The following is a 23,701-nucleotide window of genomic DNA, read 5'->3' as shown; positions in this document are numbered from 1 at the left end:
CGGATTTTGGAGCCTTTTGGAACAACACTTTCTCCCACCACCCTCATGCTTTCGATTGGCACCGTCCGGGGCTAGTCACGTAAATATGGGCCTTGGTACCTCCTGGGTTGAGGGCAATTGAGCAATGGCATGGGTCTGGCGTTGTTTCACCAGTCGCTGTGTTGGTGGTTGAATCGTGAAACGAGCCCCTGCAAAATAATTAGGATACTCCATGAATGTGGTCAAAGCCCGGGATTGGATATCGTCTCATACAAGATGCGGACAGAGGTTTTCCCTATCCTTCGAGCACATGCGACAGCTACTTTCTCAGTGGCACTCTTCAATGCATTTAATTCCACCTTGTAGGCTTCAGCGTTTGTAGGTAGGTTGGCAATTGCGTTTGGGCCCCAAACGACACTGATACCATCAATGGTGCCCACATAGGACTCGGCGGGGATGGTGTTCAAAAGAGACATGATAGAGATCAGAATATTCACGAAATAAAATGCCTTGAGCCTTTTGGATGTAAAAATAGAGAATCAAGGTTGATGGTTCCGCTTGGAAGTCTCCAACGCCTATATATATATACAGGAAGTCCAGCCAGCAGGGGTTGTCGTAGCGCTTGAGGTCAGAAAAACCTCAGCTACTTCCCCTCTGGGAAATGCGTACGCAAGCTATGTAGTGATTGTTAATGGCCAATAGCTACGCGCCATACTCGAAGATCGTCATGTCAGAGCTATCAGGAAGCTCTTTCTGTCCGGTTTAGCCGCCTGGTTTTACTACATATGTTTCCTGTATCAAGGATCACAATTACCCCGATGGCAGAGGATTAGTCTTTCTTGAAACAGAGGACCTTGCCATTCGACCAAAAAGCAACGCTGCTTATAGATGTCAGGCTTATATCTCAACAGTCTTGTTGTGTATAGATTGTTTCGCTTGCCGCTTTGAAAGTGCAATTATGCTCGTAAGCGCCAGGACAGGAAGAAACATGCTTACTTGGTCCTGATCACCTCTGCCCCCACCCCAAGTTTGTTTTTCTCAGTATTGCTATTTATTTTCTAGTTTTAGTTTCTGTTTTTATCTTGTTTTAGCTTGATTTAATATAGTTTTCTTTTACTGGGTTCTCTAAAGGCCTAGAGGATGTGATGTGATCGGTTTTTCAAGTTCCGGAAAAAGGTCGAAGTGATTCAAAAGTGGGGTTCAAAGGAGGCGCTTGAGAAATCTCAACGAATACGGAGTCCCCTCGGAGGTAAGCTACGAAACCCGACCCCTTTGCCCACCCCCGATTTTGAATCTGAAAGATAAAACCGCACTATTGAACTGATTGCTCGCCGACCTCAGGAGCATTAAACCGTGTCACTGGTTGTCTAGACTGCCACGAGGATCATCATGTGTCAGCGAAGCGCCACGTTCTCACAAGTATGAACAAAAGCGGCAGGAATTAAATAGGCGGCGGCAAGAAAATTGGCCTTTAGTGGGCCCAATGAATCGAATGGTGAGTCCAGAAGGAGGGGATTTGGCATGAAGTTGATCATGGCACTCATCCATGACCCACCACCGGGCGGTGTGACGAATGACACTATATTGCTTGATCTCCCTCCGCCTCGGACTCACCAAATCTTCTCGTTATCCATCCACTCTGCCATCGACACACATTCATCTGAAATGGCGAACACTGAAGCATCCCCTGGAAATACGACAGATTTTGGTGACTTCGTGAAGGATGAAGAAGAGGAACTTGATCTCGAAGAGCTTGTTGAGCCATGGCATAGGTACGAAACAGAGGATAACCAAAATGTCCTCTATCCAATTCGCCTTGGGGAAGTGCTCAACGAGAGGTACCTGGTTGAACATAAACTTGGCTTTGGTGGTGGCTCAACTGTCTGGATGGCATTTGACCTGCAAGACAAGAGAGACGTGGCCCTCAAAGTCATGGCACTAGGGAAATGGGGCGACAACGAAACTCGAATCCAGGATGAGATTATCAAAACGGTACAGGATACTTCTCGCCTGGTTATATATACTGCGACTTTCTTTCTACCCCGAGACGACAAAAGTTACCATAGGGTCTTAGTGTTCCCTATGAAAGGGCCATCCATCTGTACCCTTACCTTAAAAAAGACTCCTATGGCCTCTCGTATGTCTGCTGCTCGACAATTACTGGAGACTGTGGCAAGTTTACATAAAGCTGGAATCATACATCGCGGTGAGTCGACATTCTCTCATTTCGTTTTCTTATATACTAAGAAAAATGCTATAGATTTGAATGCAAGGAACTGTATGTGGGGAATGGCTCCTATCGATGGTCTCAGCAGAAGCGCCAAGTACGAGTTACTCGGTCGGCCTTTGAAGCAGACAATACCATTTGTCGATCTCTGGAAAAAGGGCGAGCTTGTGAGCCCTGTCAAAGTTCCTACAGACCTTCGCACAGAAGAATTTTATCTCTGTGATTTTGGTTTAGCAAAGAAAATTGGCGACCTCACCACTCAACACGGCTACCCACCTATGCATTATTGCTCTCCAGATCGACTCCATAAGCAAGAGCCAAGTTTTGCTTGCGATATGTGGAGCTACATGGCTATTTTCTCTATGCTCTACCTTACATTTCCTCCGTTTCCCACATTTCTCGAGGGTGGAGTTGTGAGTGGTATGGTTGAATGCTTAGGCCCACTACCTGAGCAGTGGAAAGGTCTCTACTCACACCCCGGCGGACTTGATTCATGGTACGATCAGGCCCAATCTCCTGATCTAGACAATGACCTTGCTGCGAAAATTGCATATTTTCGTCCCGATGCTGATCTGGTCGAGCGGCAACATGTGCAGTCTATCATGTCGAAAGTCTTTATCTACCACCCAGAAAAACGGCCGACCGCAATGGAACTTTTGCGAGATCCTTCATTCAGGGCCATCATGGACCGGTACGGGTGCTGAGACTCGAAGTGAAGTGACATACGAGATGAATAGACTGTCAATTCCATTCAACAAAGCCAGAGTAAACCCAATATCTGTCAGCGTAGCTTTTTCATTGTGCCTTCTTTAAGAGATTAGTCTCGTTAAACCCAATGGAATTTCTTTCGAAGCACTCAAAGCTTCGGGAGAGCATTCGCCTTTTCCAGCCACGGACTCACGATCCGTCACAGCAAGTCAGCTTCTCTTTGCAATTTCCTAGTAAAACAAGGAGTGATCTTAGCCCCTAGTTGCTCCTGGGATCTCGATTTGTGTCAGGGATATACATGATGCATATGGAACGGAGGGAGATCTGATCTGCGCGGGACCCACATGGTGTATATGGGTTCACCTGAACGCGCGAGGAAGCTACCTTCCTTTTGCTTCCTCGCGCTACGTCTTGTATCTAGAGTCAACCATAGTTGTCCCTAATATAGATTACTCATCTTGAGACGCTATCCATCTCTATGTGTATGTGACCCTCACAGAGACCCTCTCAGATTCCAGGAGCTAGTTTACTCCCAAGACATCGGACACGTTTTGCGGGGCTGTCGACCAACGATCTGCTGTGTAAACACCCATCAAACTTGGTGTTTGTATAGACTTCAAAAACAACTGTCCCTGGAAATATGTGAGTCCTCCTGGAATTACATAGCCCCAGGACATCGTACGTAGCTTGTAAGACTATCCACCATCACTATCAAGAAACCGGTCACATTCCTGTTGACGGTGATATCAATGCTAGGAACTCATGTTTTGGCCCTGGGAGTTCCCTTGCTCCCGGGGCCCTTTGAAGGGTTTCTGGGAGCAAGAAGCAGCTTCACGTACCTATAGGTATAGTACATACAACATCAGCTTACTTCATGTCATCGGAAACTCAGGATCCGCGGCCGAACGTATGAGAATAAGCCAGAAAAGCCAAGACCCAAACCCTGGCCTGCTTGATGCCGTTCAATCCGACTTCTTTCGCGCCCCTGTCTCTGTGGTAAGCTTCAGTCGCTGGCAAGATTTCGCCTGTAGAGTCGCCGGCGTATATTAGCCATGCCAATGGTGCTCCGCCCTCATAATCCATTGCAACGACGTTTACTCCTTGCTCCAGTAGAATTCTCGAAACAGCTAATCAGCAGTACTCAGCAGCCCAGGAAAGAGGTGTCCGCACCTCACATATCACAAAATTCAATATTTAACCCACCCCACAGGAGAGGTCCAAATAGTGAGCTAGTTAAAGGGATAAACAATAAGCCCTCAAAAACAAGCCTTGCTCAACTTTAGAGTAGTCAGATAATTATCGCTCAAAGCAAATGCCTGGGGGTGGAAGTACACATGCACAGACACCCAGACTTGTCCTATCACTTACATGATTTTGTTGGTAGCAGAAGAGTAAAAACACGGGTGCCTATAGTTAGTACACTAATTGAGACCTGTTGAAGACCATGTCTTAGTTTTCACCAACTTTCTTTGGGCATTAAATGCGTTTAAGGGCAAGAGCCGTATTCATTGCTGGGCAATTGATAATTTCCTGAATTTGCCTCTTGACCAAGCCCTGTATAAGCCAAGCCTATCTCCCAAACCCTTTTAGTATCTATAAAAAACCTTCTTTTCGCCCTGCTTAGTTACTAAAAAGCTTTTTGAGAAATATTGTCTAATTACCTTCTTATTAGCGTATGTAATCGATTCTGGATGCTCTGATATGAAGAAAAGGACATCGCCTTCAGTATCTTGCTGTAAAGCAACCTCCAATAAACGCTTATCTGAAGGGATCATGCTAAAATCTAGTGGCACAACACCATGCCCAAAGTGTCTCGAATCGGGGGAACAATATGTCTCATGCTGATCCAGAGAGAAAGACCACGGATCTCCTGAGCAGAAATAATTTTGACCGCAGTCAAATGTATGCTGTGCGCTAAATACCTATCGCATCGTGAACGACCAAAAGACTCTGTCCACATTGGACAGACTCATTGGATGCGTTGAGTCATGCCCTCTGCTTCGCCATGATCCCCTCCTGTATAACACGCCTCATCTCGTCACTCCCAATAGCATCCACATAATCTGCCGCACTTCCCCAAGCGCCCCTGGCTTCCGGATCCGCCCCCTGCCCAAGCAACCACCTCACCCTCTCCACCGCACCCGCCATGACGGCATACATGATCGGATGGTGTGCGACGAGTCTAGACTTGCCACTCTGATTAACATCCGCACCCCTATCCACCAGCAGCGCCATAATCGGGATCCGACTCGCATCAAACTCCTTGTTCATGGGGCCCTCCGGTGCTCCGCCGGGCGACACCGCGCCCGCCGCATAATGGAGCGGTGTGCCGTACCTAATATCCGCACCGGCATTGAGGAGCATGCGCACGGCGTCGACCTCGCCGCGCGCCGCGGCCGCCTCGAGCGCAACGCACGAGTGCGGATCTGGCTCGCTCTCATCAAAGTTACTGTTCTGCTGCGCGCCGAGGTTGGGGTTTGTGCCGTGCGCGAGGAACCAGTGTAGCAGCGGGGGATTGGTTACCACCTTCGGTAGAAGGTCGGCACCATAGTTGCCTGGGATATTGGGGGTCCAGCCGTACTGGGCCAGGACCTCGAAGAGGGATATTTGGAGGTGCGCTGGCGCATAGAGGATTTGGGCAGGTGTGTGGCGGATGATGGGCGCGCCGCTTGAGAGCAGATAGTGGGCCATCTCGGCATGGCCGGATGCCAGGGCGAGGGTGAGGCCGTGATGTAGGAATGCTGGGGAGCGGGGTTCTGATGAGATAAAAGCTTGCACTATGGACAGATTGCCTGTTCGGCAAGCTGTCTCGTATGTGGTGAGGTAGGCGGGCGGGCTGCCGATGAAACCATTGTCTGTTGGGTGAGTGATTGCGAGGTCAGCGTCAGAGGATCGTTCAAATGCCGAGGTGAGGTTTATCTCTGCTGGTATTGGCACGTGACTGTTTTTTTGCGGACTTCTTTCTTGCTGTTGTCGCGCGAACATTGTCTTCATGCGCAGCATGCGCGCTTGGAGTTCCCGCTGTTGCTGAAGTTGAAGTTGTTGTTGCGGGGATAACATGGTAGTTGTGTCGGAAATACTGGCTCTGATTGTGATGCAGTCTCCTGGCCCATTGGTCCTGCTCCAATAGGACTCGCCAAAACCAGCCTAAAATCCAACCCGCTCACGAAAAGCTTGACGCAAGACCTTAACGGGTAAACGCGCGACCGTGATCTGGTGTTCGTGGGGGGGGTCCGCGCGTCGATCCAGAGACAAGTCCAGATGGACTCACAGCTCACTACCTCGAAAGAGAGACACAAAAACCTCCGGGATCGGGGGAAGAGGTGACCCGTGAGCGGAACCTACTACTATGTGTAATATGTGTTATCGCAATCTCGATGAATCGGGTCCGTACTTATCGGCGGATCCGGGCAGGTGGGCCCGATAAGCCATTGTAGGACTAGAAAAGGCCGAGTGCACTATTTCCCCTCTTCACTACTCAGGAGACCCTCAATCAGCCAACAAGAGAACGCAACACGGTTTTCCGGTGCAGGCGGTAGCATGAACAACGATGCACCTTACAGGCAGCGCAGCCTACATACGGGTACGGCGTGGGATTAGTATAAAAACCGTTGTAATTTCAGAGGAATTAATTGATTGTTCATTGAGAAGGAAACATGAGGCTATATATATGACAAGATGATCAAGTTGATTGAAAATCAACTTTGTTCTTTGTATAGACAACTCGGGATTAATCCGTTGGTGCGGCTTTGCTGCTGATCTTCACCAGCCTCATATCACAACAAGTACTAGTGCGACCAGAGCTTTTCTCCTTATATATATAGCAGATCTTTCATACTATGGAAGATCAGATTTAAACACCTCTCTGGAATAGACTGTTTATGCTTCGTTCATCCTCTACCATTAGACATTCTGTATTTTAACAAAGATTAAAGGGGCTACATAGTGGAAAACGTAGGATGGAGAGCTACGACAGAACAATAACCATTATTTTCAAATTAATTCGCCATCTTCCTTTTGCCCATTCACTATTTTGGTCGCCGATTCAATCCCGAACCCTACGAGTGTTCACCATACCGTAACTTTTTCCTTAAAAAACATAAAGGGAGTAGTTTTATTGGGGTTGCCTCACAATGCCCATAGCCTCACGTGATATCTACACCAACATTACTGAGGGCCTCTTCCTCCTTTACAACTGCCCCACAAGAGTCAGTTGCTTGCCTCTGCGGGTAGCTCGTCATCTCTCACGCAGTCAAGCCTTGGTTTTGTCCCTCCCGCCTTCCCTCTGTATATAGAATCCACTACAATACAGACATATTACCTCCCTACAAGGGAGCGCGAACGGGCCCTATCTGACACTACAGTCTACGACCGCAGCGACAGGTGACCCGTTATGGCCAAACTACACTCTTCTTGCTCCTCTTGACTGCGTGAGGTCATCAATAAATGTCAACTAGCACATGGAAAGCTTGAATAAGATAATGCAATCCTGGACATCCTTCCCGTATGAAAGAAGGCCCCGCATCTTCGTTTATTCTCCACGTTCCTGGGATCATATCTGACCCCACGTGAGGTCACGTTTACGTAAATGAGGTCAGCGTCTGCTGGATGGATAGTCAAAAAGAGAGAAACAAGCACGTCAATTCAAGCTCAGTGACAAGTCCATAGACCAAAGCTTATGATGTAAAGTCCACGGAATTTTAGTCAACTATAGAAGATGCTAACGTCCAAAGAAAAAGCAAGGTGACGAAGAAGCCGCCTACGGTCCATGCCGTATCCCAACCGAAAATGAAGTGAGCAGCTATGACCACCAATAAGGATGTGGCTGCTAAAAGCAAAAAGACCAGGCGCCTATCTAGTGTCCAACCCTCCTTGATGAAGATACCTCTGAATTGGAGTTCTATCAGGCTCGGACGGTGTGAAATGTACCAAGTGTTGAAACAACTCAATATCTCCCTGTGACAGATGGATCAGGGTATATTCCAACTCGTATTTCTTGATTTACTTGCTTACCGGTGGCTGTATACCAGGTGCTCGTTCTTGAGAAAGTCATTCGATGCGGCAAGGCTCGGGCTGGAGAAGACATGTCTCATGGTAGCAGGTGTTGACAATAATGAAAGCTTCCGTCTAGCATCATGTTGTATCTTAGCTGGGCAAGCGCCGGCCTCATCAAGGCCCGGAAAGCACTCATAACACATGCAAGTATAGTCTTCCGTGTCATAACACTCTGCTGTATCTGTGTAACAATCGTAAACACAGCCAAATGTGGCATCACAATTGTCTATAATATTTTCCAGTCTTCTCTTCTCCGAAGATATGTCAGTCTCGGAAAATGCTCCAACATATTCGCATTCCTCCGCTCTTCTCATGGTATCCTTTAGTCCCAGTATCGAGAGCTATTGTATAAATGAGTGAAGTTCTTTGGAAGAATTATATCGTCAATCTTACCTCGACACTGTCAACTTGTGCGACTCTCAATCCAGGTATGAATTTTCTCCAATTCCCTTTGCGATCGTACCATGCTTTTTGGATCTCGCTCCATGTAGTTACTTCATCTTCCGGACTGGAGACACGCACAGGCAAGATTGTGCAACAGGACGGCTTGCCCCAGCACATTAAAACCACAGCAGATCCATTTTCTGGAAAAATGTATCTAAGCTTTTCTTTCAGGTCTTCTATTCGGTGCTTGTGTTCATTCGTCCGGATATCAAAGGTAGAGGAAGTTGTTGTATTGAGGCTTTTCTTGTCCTTTTTGCCTTCTCCCTGGTCCCATTCACCCCGTTTGTCGACTATACTGTTCTCGTTATGATTTTCAGATGTATGGAGGGATTGAATACGGGGCTGGCCATCTTGTGCACCATTCGCATTCGATCGGTATCTGGCTGGGTTTGCATATGGGAGCAACAACGTATCGACGAGGGGCGGTGATTTGGGACTGTTAAGAAATATCGTGTTGGAGAAAGAAGATAAAAAGGCCCAGTCATCCAATTCGGCGCATATCTTGAGCGTTGTGAATGTTCGAGATCATTGGACAGGATATGTTGATCCACCTCGATTTGCGATTCGTCATCCACGGGGCCCCGTACTAGTATTCGAGCTGGAGGAAGAGGGCGAGGCTGGGACATGGTTTCTAAGAAGGAAGCTTGAGATTTCGTACACGAGTAGCGTAGCACTAATAGTTACCTTTTATGTTGGTGTTGTAATTTTTTTCGGCGGTATATGCTCTACGGTTCATGCCACCGACTCCAAAACCCAGCATTTATATATGTCCGTTCGGTTGAGGCTCTACAACCTGCCGCTCAACTGGCGCCTTGCTATATCCAGAGGGCCAATTAGCTCATGCCACGAGACTCCCGCATATGTTCCGCATCATGTCCGTGCGCAATCAATGAAGGGCAGGGGTTTACGCGTAGCACATTATCAAACACTTTCAAGTAGCCGCCCTAACCGTGCTAGCACTGCGTTTCAGAGGTGCCGGAGGCTTTACCTATTCAACCGTCATAGAGACCCAGATACAGTGACTGGCCATAAGTTTGGGCACCCTCCTTAGACCCACTTTTATACCGCTTTCCCTTATAGCCGACACCGCCTAGAGAGACACGCTAGCTACGCGTCGCTATTTCTCGCGATTTTAGCCATTCTAGCTATTTTATAATACTATTTCATGAAGCCTACCTTTCAAAACCTGCTATTTTTACTATGGCTCCACGCTCAGAACTTACACCTGCTTTACGCGAGAGGATCTGTGAGCTTCATACGGCTGCTCATTGGGGTTATAAACGTATCCATAAGAGATACCCCTGGATTTCACTATCGGGGATCCGGTATACGATTAAAAAAGAGCATGAGAGACGTGCCGGTGTCTCAAAGCCGCGTTCTGGCCGACCGAAGAAGCTTAATGAAGCCGATAAAGTACGCCTTTTAGACTCAATCCACGGGAACCCTCGCGTTACACACGAAGACCTTCTTACTGAGGTCTCTTATAAAGTGAAAATAAAGTCAATTCGACGGCTTTTGAATGCTGAAAACCTCCGGAAATGGCGATGTAGCTGGCGACCTTATTTGACTGAGGAACATGCCTTTAAACGGCGTCAATGGGCTTTTCGCTATCAACACTTTACTCCCGAAGATTGGGCTCGCGTCTTTTGGTCTGACGAATGTACGGTGGAGCGTGGAATTGGTGTCCGTCGAGAATGGACATTTACTCGGCCAAAAGACCAGCCAAAACTTGGACAAGTTCAAGGCCTTCCACAACGGGGAAAGCAAGTTAAGCAGATGTTTTGGGCTGCTTTCTCGGGCGCTACCCGTCGAACTGGTTTGATTCCGCTATTCGGGGATCCGGAATCAGAGCGTGGAGGTGTGAATAGCATCGTTATCCGGGATCTATACCTCCGTATCCTACCTACCCTAATATCGAATGAAGGGTCGATTTTTCAGCAGGATAATGCGCCAACACATACGGCCCACGTCGTCCGAGAAGCTCTACGGGACTTAGAGCTCGAGGTAATGGAATGGCCGCCACATTCGCCTGATTTAAATCCAATTGAGAACCTCTGGGCGTTGTTAAAGGCAGAGATCTATAAGCTTCGGCCTGATCTCATTGATATGAGGAATAATGAGCAGACAAAGGCTATTTTAATAGATACAGCACAGATTGCATGGGACCGATTGAACCTTGAGCACCTAAAACATCTCTCTGAGACTATGCCGCATCGGGTGCAAGCTATTATTGATAGTGAGGGATGGTATACGCAGTATTAATTAAATGGCATGAGGGTTTAAAACCGGCAGAAAATTATGTAATATCTGAGTGGGTCTAAGGAGGGTGTCCAAACTTATGGCCAGTCACTGTAACTATCGGTTTCCAGGAAGCTGACTAAACATATGCTGCATCCACACCATAACACCACAAAGCATGGCAAAAACTCACCCCTTCGTCGGCCTGGAAAGGGCGATTATTGGCACGGATTCTAGGCATCTTATTTTTGGTAGCTGAATATTACTTTTACCAATCCTCCCGGGGGTGCCTTAAAGCGCCCTGAAACTGCTAGTCCCTCAACTTGGAGCTCTTCCCTATCTGTATTTCAAGAAATTCCCGTCTGATAGCGAATTTGCCGCTAAAAAAGTGGGCCCCGCAGTAGCATCGATTCCTCTCCTCAGCTGCTAATCTGTCTTTTCAATTGAGAGAATTTATTTCGGGGTCCTCGCAATGGAATTTTCAGCAGGCCCGGGTGATGCGACATGGCCAGAACGACACATGCTAGCTTGACTATTCTATATCTGCATTCCATATGTCGCGTATGTACACCAAAGCCACAAACGAGAGAACACGTAGCAAGATTGCGCCCTGCAGTTGCATGCATGAACAGCATCATTGTTCCTTCCCCTCATTATGAGGCTCAGTTTGTTGGCTCAGAAATTGATGTTCACAGAACGAACGCCTTCACTGGGTAATCACGAATATCTACACCCTACCTTGTCTGACACAAATCTGAGGCCAATCAGTTTTTCAGACATCCCAGACCCCCTTAAACAATTTTGTCAAAGCTAATCTTTATTATGACTCCATCGATGCGTCATCCTTGAATTCAGGAAAACCTGACGCTCCGCCTATGGTCAATAGTGGCAGCCTAGAAGTGTTAATCAAATATATCGGTGTACTGGCGTTAAGCTCTGAACCTCAATTTGCATCTGCCGTGCTTGGCGAGATCACTCAATCCTAGGTTTAGTTCAATCATGAAACATAAGCTATGAGATTCAGACCATATTCTCGGCCGTCCATGAGGTAGAATTCGTCGTTCCCGCCAATAGCTAGTGTATACAGATTGGCTTACGATAGCTCAACCCTGAACGTTTATCCACGTAATCCTTGTGATCCGTCTGAAGATAGCATGAATTTTTTAAGCTGTCTGCTGGTGTTCATAGACTGGCGATTTGAGTTAAGGCATCTTATTCCTCTTCGGAGCCCTAAATTGTTGGCAGGGAAGAACGTAAATGTGGTGGGGTTCGAAGAGAGTACACTCATTAAGGGCAAGGCTGATGCAGGAGAGTATATGCTAGAACGTTCTGCAGAGCAGATATCTAGAACAGAGCCCCCAGTACGAGCTCACAGTCCTCGCCAATACAGCGATTGAGAAACAGCCATTATCTTCTGTGGGGCGTATTCCTGAGTCATGCGATACAGCATGCTCCGCTGCTGATATAGCACGGTTGAAGTCCGATCCGGGTTCAACTTAAGCCACCTGAAACCAGACCTGCCAAAGACATCTCTTCACGATTGCCGCTCCAGACCGGGTGATATTCGCACAGGGGTGCTCTAATCCACGTGCGGTCCTAGCAGGCATCCACTGAAATTCCTCCCCGAGCAAATATGGCACAAGGCCTTACTAGGAGTAGAAAATTAAGTATAGGCTGTACGGGAGAGCCCAAGAGGTACTGCAACCCAATGGCTCTGGTGGTGCTGTTACAGACATCAAACCCACCTTCACGGTGAATTGCTCGAACGGAGGTATGCCAGATATCGTCCTGGGCGCAATGACAAAAACATCATCGATGATCAAAGCACAGTGAGCTCAGAGATGTAGAGAAATCGATGATTTGCTGGCAAGACCTGCTTGCGCCGCCAATTTCGATATGTTAGACGACAGTCTCGATGGATGAAAGATACTGGGTAGCTTAACTGACCTCCAGCTGCTGTGGCATTCAAAGTGTATGGGCTTTGCACATAGTGAACGGGCTTGGATAGAAAAACACAGGCTTAGGAATGAAATCGCCAAGCTCCTGTCTAACAGGGAAAAGCAAACAATCCTGATAGCATGCAGCTCCGTGTATGTCCGAGTGGTTCCCGCTCGCCCGTACATGTCCAAAAGCTCAGCAACCCGGAGAGGAAGAGGAATCAAGATGACTCTATCAGACGTAGTTCTTGGGTTATGGGTCCTCTCAATCGTTTGGCCATCCGCGGTCTTGTCCATCGATTCGAAGCTGACATGGCTATTGTTAGTTGATTTGGCTAGAAATGACGGGATTTTTGCCTCACCTTCTCCATGCAAGCAGTCTCGACTAACAACCTCGCGAGTACGAAAATATGGCTCTAGCTAGACAAAGCATTGGCTGCGTTGGCTTCTCCCGGTTTCTTAGCAGTTTTAGGCTCAAAAGACGCTAGACGCCATCCAAGAACAACGATGGCCACCCACTGGACGCCGGGGATCCAAGCCGCAAGAGGCTATCCCATGTAGGTGTTCAAATGCCGAAAGACAGACACTGCTATGCGCTCTTGGGGTCTTGCATCAGGTAAGCATACCAACGCGTGATCTGATGAACCAAATCGACTAGAACGTCGAGGGAGAGACTCATCGATGCCACCGTTAGTCATGAGGAAGAAACAGAGCATGCGATGGTGTTGGTGCAGGAGAGGTTGAGCAGACAAGACAGTTGATCGCTTCGAATTCGAGTGTGGGAATATGAGGGAGCCTCCTGTTGTGAGACCCGAGTCAGCAAGTGTTGATCCAGTTGGACGAGGTGTTGTGCTTTACGTTGTTCATGGAGACTTCCCCGAGTGTATGGTTGAGACAGATGATCAATTAGGATCGTCATCATACCAGCTTACCAACTAGTTCACTGCCAATTCTGTTCTGCAATGCAGTCACCAACACGCCATGTTGTATCCAGGCTCGTCGCACTCTCCGGCTGTCGCTTCGAGAAGTTGCGCTGGATGAACTGACAAGTTCACAACACGGCAAAGGCGCATGAGAACCCACCCATGACAAGAAATTGTACAGTCGTAAAGGGAGACCGCTTCCCATAGGCGGCGAGAGGCTGAGGCACTCAAGTCGTATGAAAAGGCGGTGAGAAGGGGGAAGACGCGATGGCGCGTCGGCTCCTTGGTCTTATCTGAGTCGGCGGGAATAGGTAACTCGCCACGAGACCTTGCGCGGTTGGCGATGGGCTGCTCCTGCAACGGCATGAAGATGTCAGTAGTGTTCGTGTCTGGGGCACAGACTTGGCACAAATCATCGGACCCGGCGCATCAAGAGCCGCGATATCCACTCACCTTACCATAGAGAACAAGGTTCTCGAGCTTATGCGTCCTGTTGTTGGCGCGCGCCTTTGATTTGCAGTATTTCACATAGGACATGCTGCATGGTTTGATGTGGCAGGGCTAGAAATGGTGTGTAAGCCATGACCTTGCCCGGAGCACTGACGGCGCCGCTGGGTCGGACTCACATTAGGGCGCTGTCAACGGTTTCCTGTCCATCATTAGCTTTTCGGTCGGCGAAACAATAAGTGACTTACATGTTCTGAAAGAAGACACCGGAAAGGGTTCCGTGGCTTTGCGCGTGCATTGGACGGATGGATCTTTCTTTCGCATTGTCTTTGAAGTCAGTCCAGTTTCGGAAAGGGTCGCGCTGAAATCTACATACCTGTATGGAAATTGCTCTTTTGCATCGATATTCAGGGGCGGAACAGTGGTCCGCTGCTATTGTGGACAGATGTTCGCATACTTTGAACAGCTAACCCAAATCTGCTTCTTTGATCGGCTGGCATAGGTGGCATAGTGCATCTGGTGGGAATCTCGTTCTCACAAGTACTTTCTAGATTGTCGGCCCACGACGTATCCATAGGTGTCAGTATGGTGGAAATTCCAGTAGGGTTGAAGGGAAGAACTTATCAGGTGCCTCAAACCGAGGGCCTGCTCGACTTTGCGCAGCAAGTGGCAGTGTTGTAGAACAAATTGCTGGGGGAGAGGGCGAATTTATAGGTTTCTCGGCTCCCGTCGCGTACGTGCTCTATTATAGAGCAAACATTCAAGGACACGACGCTATCCTAAGTGAGGAATGATATAACATATACCGCAAGTATTTGCAGCGAATTTCTTGGTGTGGTTTTAGATGCTCACCGAGAAAACATGCTAAAATCAAGTAGAGAATGAGTCAAAGTGAGTCGGTTAAGAAACGTTGGCTCACCGTTGAATCTACGGTCCTAATATTGAGGCAATGGAAGCTGTTCTTTCTTTGATTTTACCAAGGCACTCACATTTTCATCCAAGGAACATGGAAATTTTCTGGCCTCGCTCGAGTGTTGATTGTCTGAGCTGTGTGTTTTCTGTCCGTCTAGGCTGCGGAAAGCGTCAGGCCGCGGTCGCACGGGCACGGGTACTCAACCCATCACCCGTTGAAGCTTGGCCGTCCCTGTTGACGGACGGGAAAAGTCAACTTTTGAACTTGTGATCATGGTTGAGATTCTTTTTCAGTCCTCTAGGTTTTACTCTATTTACTTTTGGAATTTCTGAGCTCTTAAACGAATGTGGAAAATGCGTTGTGATTGAATATATATCTCCCGGTCCGTTCATCACCGGAAGCCACTAATATGAAGCATATCCACCAACCATCAACACCGCGAGATTGATCATCAACGCCACCATTGGAATGGGCTGCTAACAGAGCACTGAAATTCAAAAGCCGACTGTGTGATTGATTTTCACTATGACAGTGAGACTGAGCATACTGTAATGGAATGAAGATGTGTCTCCCATGGAAAGGCCTTCTTTACTCGGGCCCTGCCACCGGTTTGAAGGCTTTCTATCCCGTCTACTTCGAAAAGCCTTCGCATTGTTGTACCTATATGTTGCCATAAATTACTCATTCCATAAATTTCTCTGTGACAACTTATTTTGTCGACATGGAAACCAGCTGTCGCTTTTCGAAACCCCGAAGCACCCTCGTGCACACCAACGGCTCTGTCAACCCGAGATTCCATTTATGTGGCAGTATCATCCTACTCTGCTTTATCTACCGTGTGTCTCAGTGCCCTTCATCCATAAGCAATACGGCCACAGCTTTGGTTTCTCTCTTAGTCAATCTCATTTGTTTTGGGACTTCTACCTTTTGTCACTACGTGCTGTATTCGAGAAAGCAGCTCCCTTCTTCCTACTTCCTGCTGGACCACCTTGGAATTATTCTTCACATATGGGGGACATCTGTATCAGTCTTGCTTTTAGAGGCTACTGATAGCGGGAACAACAATTCCATTTTCCTGGGAGTCACACTGGGCGGGGTGGTCTGTGCCACATATTTGATAACCTGGCCAAGAGAGAAGAGAGAACGAGTGCTGGTGATTGGAGGGTTTGGAGCCTTGGTTTTATGCAGCGTCTCGATCTACAACGCTGTCTTTTCTGATATATCTCGACTGACAGCCTCTTGTATCTTTATGGCTTTGGTTAACGGTATCGGAGGGCGGTTCTACTCTCATGGGTCTATTCAAGTCCTGAGTCAACGTTCACCCAAGCCCTATACTGTGTCGGGGCATACGTTGATGCACCTATGCTCCCTGATTGCATCCATATTTCACGCCTCAATCTTGGTTTCTTCTGTTTGTATCTCACACACTTGAGCCCTTGATCACATGCGGTTTCAATTTCGGCTATTTTTATGAGAATTCGGTCATGCTTGTTGATAATGTTCCATCAGCTCGGCGGCGTATACGGACCATTGGCCTATCGGCTAGACCTGAACATGTCATGATTCTGTAATCTCTAGGCTGTCATCCAGCGCTACGGCTGCAGTGCCGTTGCATCTCACTCCTGACATACACCTTTGTCAGTGTATGTTGGCACCAACGGAAGGCTAATTTGAGATTAAGTGGTCTGTGTAGTACCCAGAGAGACTTCACGAACCTGTGGCTTATTACGTGGCTATGCCCCTCTTTGAATGCTCAAGCAAACTGATCTTGCCATATCACCTATTCTCATGATACTAAATCCATTAAATGTCAGACTTCGAAAGGTTGAAGCCATCTCGCGGGTTGTCTGTGGACTAGTTCCCACTGTCAAGCTCCAAAGGAGAGGGCCAGCCCTGATCAGTATTCTACTTAGACGTAGAGAATGCTTGACGGATATTATCATATCAGCAAGGTATTAGTGGATTTTTTACCGACAAACCTAAACGCGCAAAGCTCCTGGAACCGCATAGCAGATTCTCGATTGGTCATACCTTCAATTGTGGCTTTCGGCGCTAAATAATGCCACAATCTGATCTGGCAGCCATGTTACTCCTGGAAATACACTTCAAATCAATTACTGGATCGGGCTTCATGTGGATACGGATATCCTTGATCCGATCGTTGCGTTAGTGTTCGATACAAAATATTACGAACGTTCAAAGGAGGAAAATGGATCGGATATACATGTCAGCGCACGGTTCACGTGGGGCAACGGATCAGATCGCGGTCGAGACGGTCAGTCGCAGTTGAACCGGTTATCATTGCGGTTCAACTTTGAACTGTAAAGGCAACCGATTGCACTAGTTTACCCAAAAGCCATTTCCTACAAAATATGTGACAGTAGTAGGTCAAGCAAGACTTGCGCTGACCCAGTCTAGACGTCCAACAACTAAGCATCAATGGGCATTCGGCCGTTTGCTTGGACAGGAATTAGAAGTGAAATTGATCTCTTGCGTTTACGGTACAATGCCCGTGTCGAGCCTTCACTGCGTTTGCACAAGTTTGCCAGCAGGAGTACAACCCAAGTTCGAAATCAGATTCGCCATCCTACATAATTTTTATTTCCGTACATGCTAATCTATTTTTGATTTGGCTAGTTTCGAAACATCGTAGAGGAGCTGATTGAGTAGATTATTGAAATACCCATACATTTAATACCACACATCAGCGCCTCTCATTGCTCATTTACTCCCTTGGACACTTTCCATTACCAGAACCCTACTGTGCGGATTGAATACATGAAGTTGCTGGATATGACGGCTCGGGACAGAGAAATTGCCGAGCGCCATTTCTTATGACGGGCACTTCCATCTTTCCTCGCCTCCTCTTTCCCGAATTTCGTCATCCCTGAACCAATTCCCCCATTGTTCCACCCATGCAGCGCAGGGTTGCGCTCCATATTAACAAAAATCAAGTGCGGACAACCAGATTTCGATTGGGAGCAATAACGGAATTGCCATGTGAATACCTCTCCCTGGGCCACTGGCCCTCCCACAGCTGCTCCTCACCGAGCTACTACGGCACCGTAACATTTACTTGCCCAGGAATACCAGATTAGCCACGTTCATGATTGACATGAAAAGCCAAATCAAGACGGCGAGGATCGCTGTGTACCGCGAGATGGTCATTTTGATACGTTCGCGTTCGAGCTCGGCTCCCTCTCCAATTACCTGGTCCACCTCACTCTCGTCGTCCCTGCCCGCCATGCGCCAGCGCGCTCTGCCGGGGTGGACCGTCATATATTTATCGCGACAGGTAAAGTAGTTGAGGCGTGCGGTAACAAACGGCAGTATGATGCTCGGCGCCACTTGCGACCCATTAAGTGCTGCATTGACCCCGAGCGACCCACGGCTCCGGCGATGCTGATGCTTGGTGTGATGCTGATGCTGCGTGTCACGAGGCGGCGCAGCCACGGCTTGATCTTCCAGTTCAGTGAGCACTCGCTAACCATCTGGCCGGCGATGGTACAGACGATTCCCGCCGAGACTCCCGATAGCAGCAACGCCAGAGCGAATATGATACCTGCCGCGGGCGAGATAGACTTGGAGAGCAGATCGTGAATACCAAAGATATCGGCGTCGAGGGCATCCGGGTTATTGTATAGCGAGGAACCGGCAACGACGAGAATGGCGGAGTTGACAAAGAGGGCGAATGTGAAGAGCGAAATGGCCAGCTCGAGAATCGAGACCGTGAGCGAGTGCTACATTGCGCCCCAGGACGGGACATAGTAGCCTTTGTCGATACCATCATCTAGAACCGAATACCCCGATGTAAGCTGACGAGGCAAGAGCCTACTTCGCTCATCATATTCGCGTAGGCGGGGTTGAACAATGCCCGACCCTAGGTAAAGACTGTGAGGCATGACTGTTGCCCCGAGAATTCCGCAGGCCTGATAAATACTGGGACAGCATTAGAGCGAGTACGAAGGCGATGGAGGGACTTAGAACTCGCGCTTCCGATTCAATAAGAGATTTTGACGGAAGATAACCCTTGAAGACTTCACCGGGGGTAGTGACACGGATCAGAGACATCTGGACGCAAAAGCAAACGACCACGACGAGAACCAAGGAAATGATAAACATTTCGAAGTACCGTAGGCCCTTCATGGACCCTTCTGGGCGGTAGGAGAGCAGGATTACCACTACGTCAATGATGGAAATGGCGCACCCGGCGACCAGCGGTACCTGGGGGATTAGAAGGTTTAATGCAATGGCAAATCCAATCACCTGGTCAGTCAGCACTTGCCGACGCATAAGATACGAATCGGGAGTGAATCAGGGGCCTACCTCTGCTACATCCGTGGCAATGATGGCAGCCTCGGCAAAGGCGTCTAGGATGTAGTTGAGCCATCGCGGGAGAAAGGCGCGACAGGCCTCGGCGAGGTTCAAGCCACTGATGGTGCCGAGCTTGATTGCCAGGCTCTGGAGAAAAATGGCAAATAGGTTGGAGAGGAGGACGATGAACAATAGGCGGAAGGAGTACGAGGCTCCTGCGGCGATGTTGGTCGAGTAATTGCCTGGACCAACTGGATGCACGCATGTAAGTTAGGTGAAGGGGAAGACTGCGGGATGAGAGCGTCCTGAACATACTGTAGGCAACCGAAATCCTAAAGCCCGGCCCGATGAAGGAGCCAAAGGTAGCGAGCATCTTCCTGACGCGCTGGGGCAGCGCGACGCGGGCGGCGTTAGCCACAACCGAAGCTCGCAGACAACCCAGGGGGTAGGCGGTTGCAGATATTTGCAAACCGCCCTTAGGGACTAGCCACGATCAATTGACCGCTGAGCCAGCCGGTAGGTGGCCTTGCCGTAACCGTCATTTTCGGTAGAAGCATCGCTGGGTAATTGCCTTGGGACGTTCGAGGCTGCGTTTGGAGTGTCTGCGAGTCGCTTTCTCGCTCGGCCCGACTGTTGACGAGGTTGTTGAAGTCCTCGTTGATGGTCAGGTCGTTGGAGTTTGGATTGGGGCTCTGGTTGTAGCCGTCACCCTCGAGGGGCTCGTCGGTGTGAGATGCCTTGTACATTCCGTTGGCAACTCCTGAGGACGATGACTTGTTGGCCTACGACTGAAGATACTTGAGACAGAAACCGATGTCTCGCACGAATGTTGTTGGCGACACGCAGAGATAAGAGTTATGGCTGCAGCCGTACAGACCACAGGAAACAGGCAGCCGAATGGAGAGGCACGGGGGTTGGTGTGTCCTCACACAGTGGCTGGGAGTGAAGCAAATTGACTTTTTGTCCTCGGCCGTTCTGTCCAATGCCTGCTGGCCCACCACCAGGCACGTGGCGTAACTCGGGCAGCGAGATTGTTCGATTCGTTGAGCCATGGACTTTCCACGAGGTTCAAGTCCTAAAAAGGCTTCGAGAAAGCTTGTCGACTTTGCACTAGGAAAAGGCAAGGTCCGCTGCTGACGTTTCACCTCCACTCTCGCTTTGCTTTGGAGGAGTCTGACAGGCTGACAAGTTCAACCAGAGCCCGCCCCTAAGTACGTTATCACCTCCAAGTTTCTCAGCCAGCCCCAAGCCCTAGAAATTCTGCGGCAATTGAGCCAAAAGAGGCAAAACTACTGTAGTTAACTTATGGCGAAAAATCACTTGCCGGAGCCCGTGCACCGGGCCGGTGCCTCTTGTATCAGCTAGCCTCATAAGGCGATACTCCCAGTCAGTCAGCGCGCGTGCGCCCTTCTTACCCGACTGCCTCATATGGATTAATGTCTAGAAAAGTGGTGAGCGAGACATTAGCTCTTCGAAAGATAAATTGTAAACATAACCCATCGCGCCGGCTATCCTGATTGTACATTAAAGCTAACAAGAAATTAATGATGTATATGTAGGGGTGATTTAGAACATATCTCTCTTCGTTTTTATTCGAGACCGAGCAGTTTGTCTCAGTGCATTGAACTAAATATGAAGTGATGAAGTAGTTCTGCACCTGCACCATCTTTTCCTACTTAGCTGTACGATCTTGGATAAATATCTCAAAAGGCAAAACAAACACAGAGATATCTTAAGTTTCTTCTTGCGCCAATTAGGCCATTTTCTTCTGTCTTGGTAATACTATACCTTTGGTAAGCCTTCTTTCTCTTGCTTGTTTAACCCTCTGATATAGTATAGTGGGACACCCCGTTGTGGTACCTAGAGCTAAAACCTATTTTTCTGTGAACTCTCCGCAACTTAAGATTTCCGTACTGAGCCTTATACTTATGATAACCTATGTCCAACGAAGCACCCCTATCAGTTCCATGGCAATATTTTTAGTCCTCATGGCAGCGCCACCGCCACTGTTGGTATAACCAGCTAGGTACTGTGTACACAGTTAAGTGGACAGTGGTTATGCTTCCAAAGCAAAAGTCAATTTGATTCGTGTAAAATAGATGTTCCTCCGTGGTTAAGACCCAATACCCCTGAATCCATATGGCGGGAGCCATTGCTTAGCAAGATTACGTACAACCTTTCTTTGCTTATTCTGACGGGAGTATATGTCCCGACAGCCACCAAGTATTAGATTATTTTGATGGCTACTTTTAGGAGCTACGCATTAGGCTTTACCTTCCGAGTTTTCACAGCAGTGAAACGAGCTGGGTGCTCCCTGGCTGTTTATTAAGTGCGTGCTAAACTGTACTTAAGAACATGGAGTGACTTACAAACCGAATGGAGTGGGAAGCCATATTTAACATGTGGATCTCGCAGCAAATATGGAAACCACCAAAAGGTCAAAGTCAAAATCCACCACGTGCTACTGTGCCTGGATGACAACTACTTGGAGCAATGCCGCCGGCAGATTGCAAAAGGCAAAACGTGGAGCCAATCGAAATTCTGATTCGCTTTTCCCTTCTCTAAGCCAACAACAATCTGCGCGAAGATACAAAGAGAAAGGATTCTAATTTGAGCATTACTGCTACACATTCTGATTCTAGCCTCCAAGCGCGTTTGTGAGCCTGTATATGATACTGGGCCTTGGTGAAAATGATTGTTACAAAGGTGAAGGCAAATTCGAAACCTATAGCTGAGACCCAACGGTATTTTTTGACGACATAAATACGGTGCCTGTGGCCGCCTTTCACACAACCACATACTTCAGTTGGTCGGAGTAGTCGTCTAATAAGATGCCATCTTCATGCCTGATCCCTGTCTTAGGATCCGTCTTTGCCTTATACGCACTTGGGGCACAAGCTGTACCACCCCCTCTCCCAACAAGTCTACCAAATAAAATGCTCTCTATCCTAGACTTGGTTGGCCAGGATCCAGATATCATTGAGTTTGGTAACATTACCTATCAATACTCCTTACCGGAACCAGACAAGTTGAGCTTTTACATTGAAGATGGGGTAAGATTCTACAACTACTCTGAAGGAATTAAGCCCCCTTCCGGGTTTTGGGAGGAGCGCGGAGCTGCTGAGAATACCCAAACTGAGAATAGCGATCGGTAAGCTTTCGCCACTTGACAGCGAGAAAAGCTGACTGACATGTTGGTGTAAATGCAATAGTTCTCGCCCTGATACTCGAAGCTTTGCATGGATCAATTGTCCCGACCTTTGTCAATGTGAACAGGAAACCTCTTATACCTGGGAAACTGTGAACTATCAGGTGGTCTCAGGCAACACACATCAAGTTTCAGATCCCCTCTGTCCTCCTGGAAGTATCGGGAAGTCATACGCCTATACTTACTCGTACTGTGTCTCAATCCAAGAAGGCCCAGACTTGGTTAGTCTATCCTCTGCTAGTATTATGGTGCAGAGCACAAGGACTTACAGCAGCATAGAAAATACCTGTTGATTATCTCGACAAACTTGGCATAAGGGCCGGCTTCTCCTATACGTGGGGGTACGTATATGGGCTCTGTCAGATAGTGTCTAACTAATCAGTCTAAACAGCCACGCTACGGCAACATCATACACGGTTACCTACAGCGATAGTAGCCAGCTACATCCTTTTATTGAGACTTTTCGCCCTAACATTTTTGTTGCAAACGGAATAGCTAGAGTAAGTTCCCGTTCCTTGATCTAATTCTGGAGTCCTCCAGCCTAATTTCTCTCAAAGGTGATTAAGAAAACGAAAGACGGACGTATTTGTAGCACAAGTGAGCCCAGTCACATGAACATCCATCTCCCGTTGGTTCAGGGAGAGAACAACAACTGTCAAGATGCAAGCTCATCATGTGGTGCCGCTGGTACGTTGTCTACCCTCTTTTACTTTGATCACGAATCATCTCTATCAGCCGAAAAACAATAAAACGTACGCTAAATACGAGCCCTTAGGTGTCTATGACTCTTGCTTTTACGTTGGGCATTACGCCGCCCTGCTGTGCCCTGGTCGACAGTTGGGCCCGACACCCAATGACCGTGAATGCCCAAGCTATCTTTATCCTAGCCCTTACAATAACTAGACCACGAACTGGGGCAGATCCAGGTCCAACTTTTACACCAGATCCTGAATGCAAGATGGTCAAGGCTATTGTCGGAATATATCCTTCGGTCAGAACAGGCTTGCGGTAACTCACCGCTAGCGACCGGAAAATAGCATCCCTTGCTTGGTATACGCATTCTTGCGTGAGCTGTGGCTCGGGTGTTGTGACCACCGAGTGTCGGCGCATGTGATAAGGGGTATCTTAGAACCTGATCCGAGAAGATATTATACATCTACCTACATGAATAAATCGACGTTGCTTAAGAGCATAAGCTGTTCAGTTGAAATGCCGTAGAATCTCAATCATAAAGATTATGTTTCTAATGGATCTGGTCTCTATAGAGCTGAACAAAATTCCAGAAGTCAAGGAGATGCTCCCAAGAAT

General features: G+C 48.1%; 4 protein-coding genes across 4 annotated transcripts; 2 read left to right on the top strand and 2 right to left on the bottom strand.

Annotated features, from left to right (window-relative positions):
* Positions 1-221: 221 nt before the first annotated feature.
* On the bottom strand, positions 222-455 carry N7446_010070 (uncharacterized protein; the record flags this gene model as incomplete). The annotated part of the gene is made up of 1 exon (XM_058518815.1): positions 222-455. The coding sequence occupies one exon, from the start codon at positions 453-455 to the stop codon at positions 222-224; it is 234 nt and encodes a 77-aa protein (XP_058369603.1).
* Positions 456-1,512: 1,057 nt separating this feature from the next.
* N7446_010069 (uncharacterized protein) lies at positions 1,513-2,910 on the top strand (the record flags this gene model as incomplete). Its single annotated transcript, XM_058518814.1, has 2 exons — positions 1,513-2,185; positions 2,240-2,910. 2 exons carry the CDS (start codon positions 1,513-1,515, stop codon positions 2,908-2,910), a joined length of 1,344 nt encoding a protein of 447 aa, XP_058369602.1.
* A 1,990-nt stretch (positions 2,911-4,900) lies between these two features.
* N7446_010068 (ankyrin repeat domain-containing protein) lies at positions 4,901-5,974 on the bottom strand (the record flags this gene model as incomplete). The annotated part of the gene is made up of 1 exon (XM_058518813.1): positions 4,901-5,974. One exon carries the CDS (start codon positions 5,972-5,974, stop codon positions 4,901-4,903), a length of 1,074 nt encoding a protein of 357 aa, XP_058369601.1.
* Positions 5,975-22,121: 16,147 nt separating this feature from the next.
* On the top strand, positions 22,122-23,142 carry N7446_010067 (uncharacterized protein; the record flags this gene model as incomplete). The annotated part of the gene is made up of 6 exons (XM_058518812.1): positions 22,122-22,336; positions 22,398-22,614; positions 22,673-22,734; positions 22,785-22,893; positions 22,951-23,080; positions 23,129-23,142. 6 exons carry the CDS (start codon positions 22,122-22,124, stop codon positions 23,140-23,142), a joined length of 747 nt encoding a protein of 248 aa, XP_058369600.1.
* Between the last annotated feature and the right edge of the window lie 559 nt (positions 23,143-23,701).

This window comes from Penicillium canescens (genome assembly GCF_028828765.1).
Source record: "Penicillium canescens strain IBT 15451 chromosome Unknown utg000006l_segment0_segment0, whole genome shotgun sequence".
Lineage (NCBI taxonomy): Eukaryota > Fungi > Ascomycota > Eurotiomycetes > Eurotiales > Aspergillaceae > Penicillium > Penicillium canescens.
The sequence above is the reverse complement of the archived record's forward strand: the minus strand, read 5'-3'. Positions and strand labels throughout refer to the sequence as shown.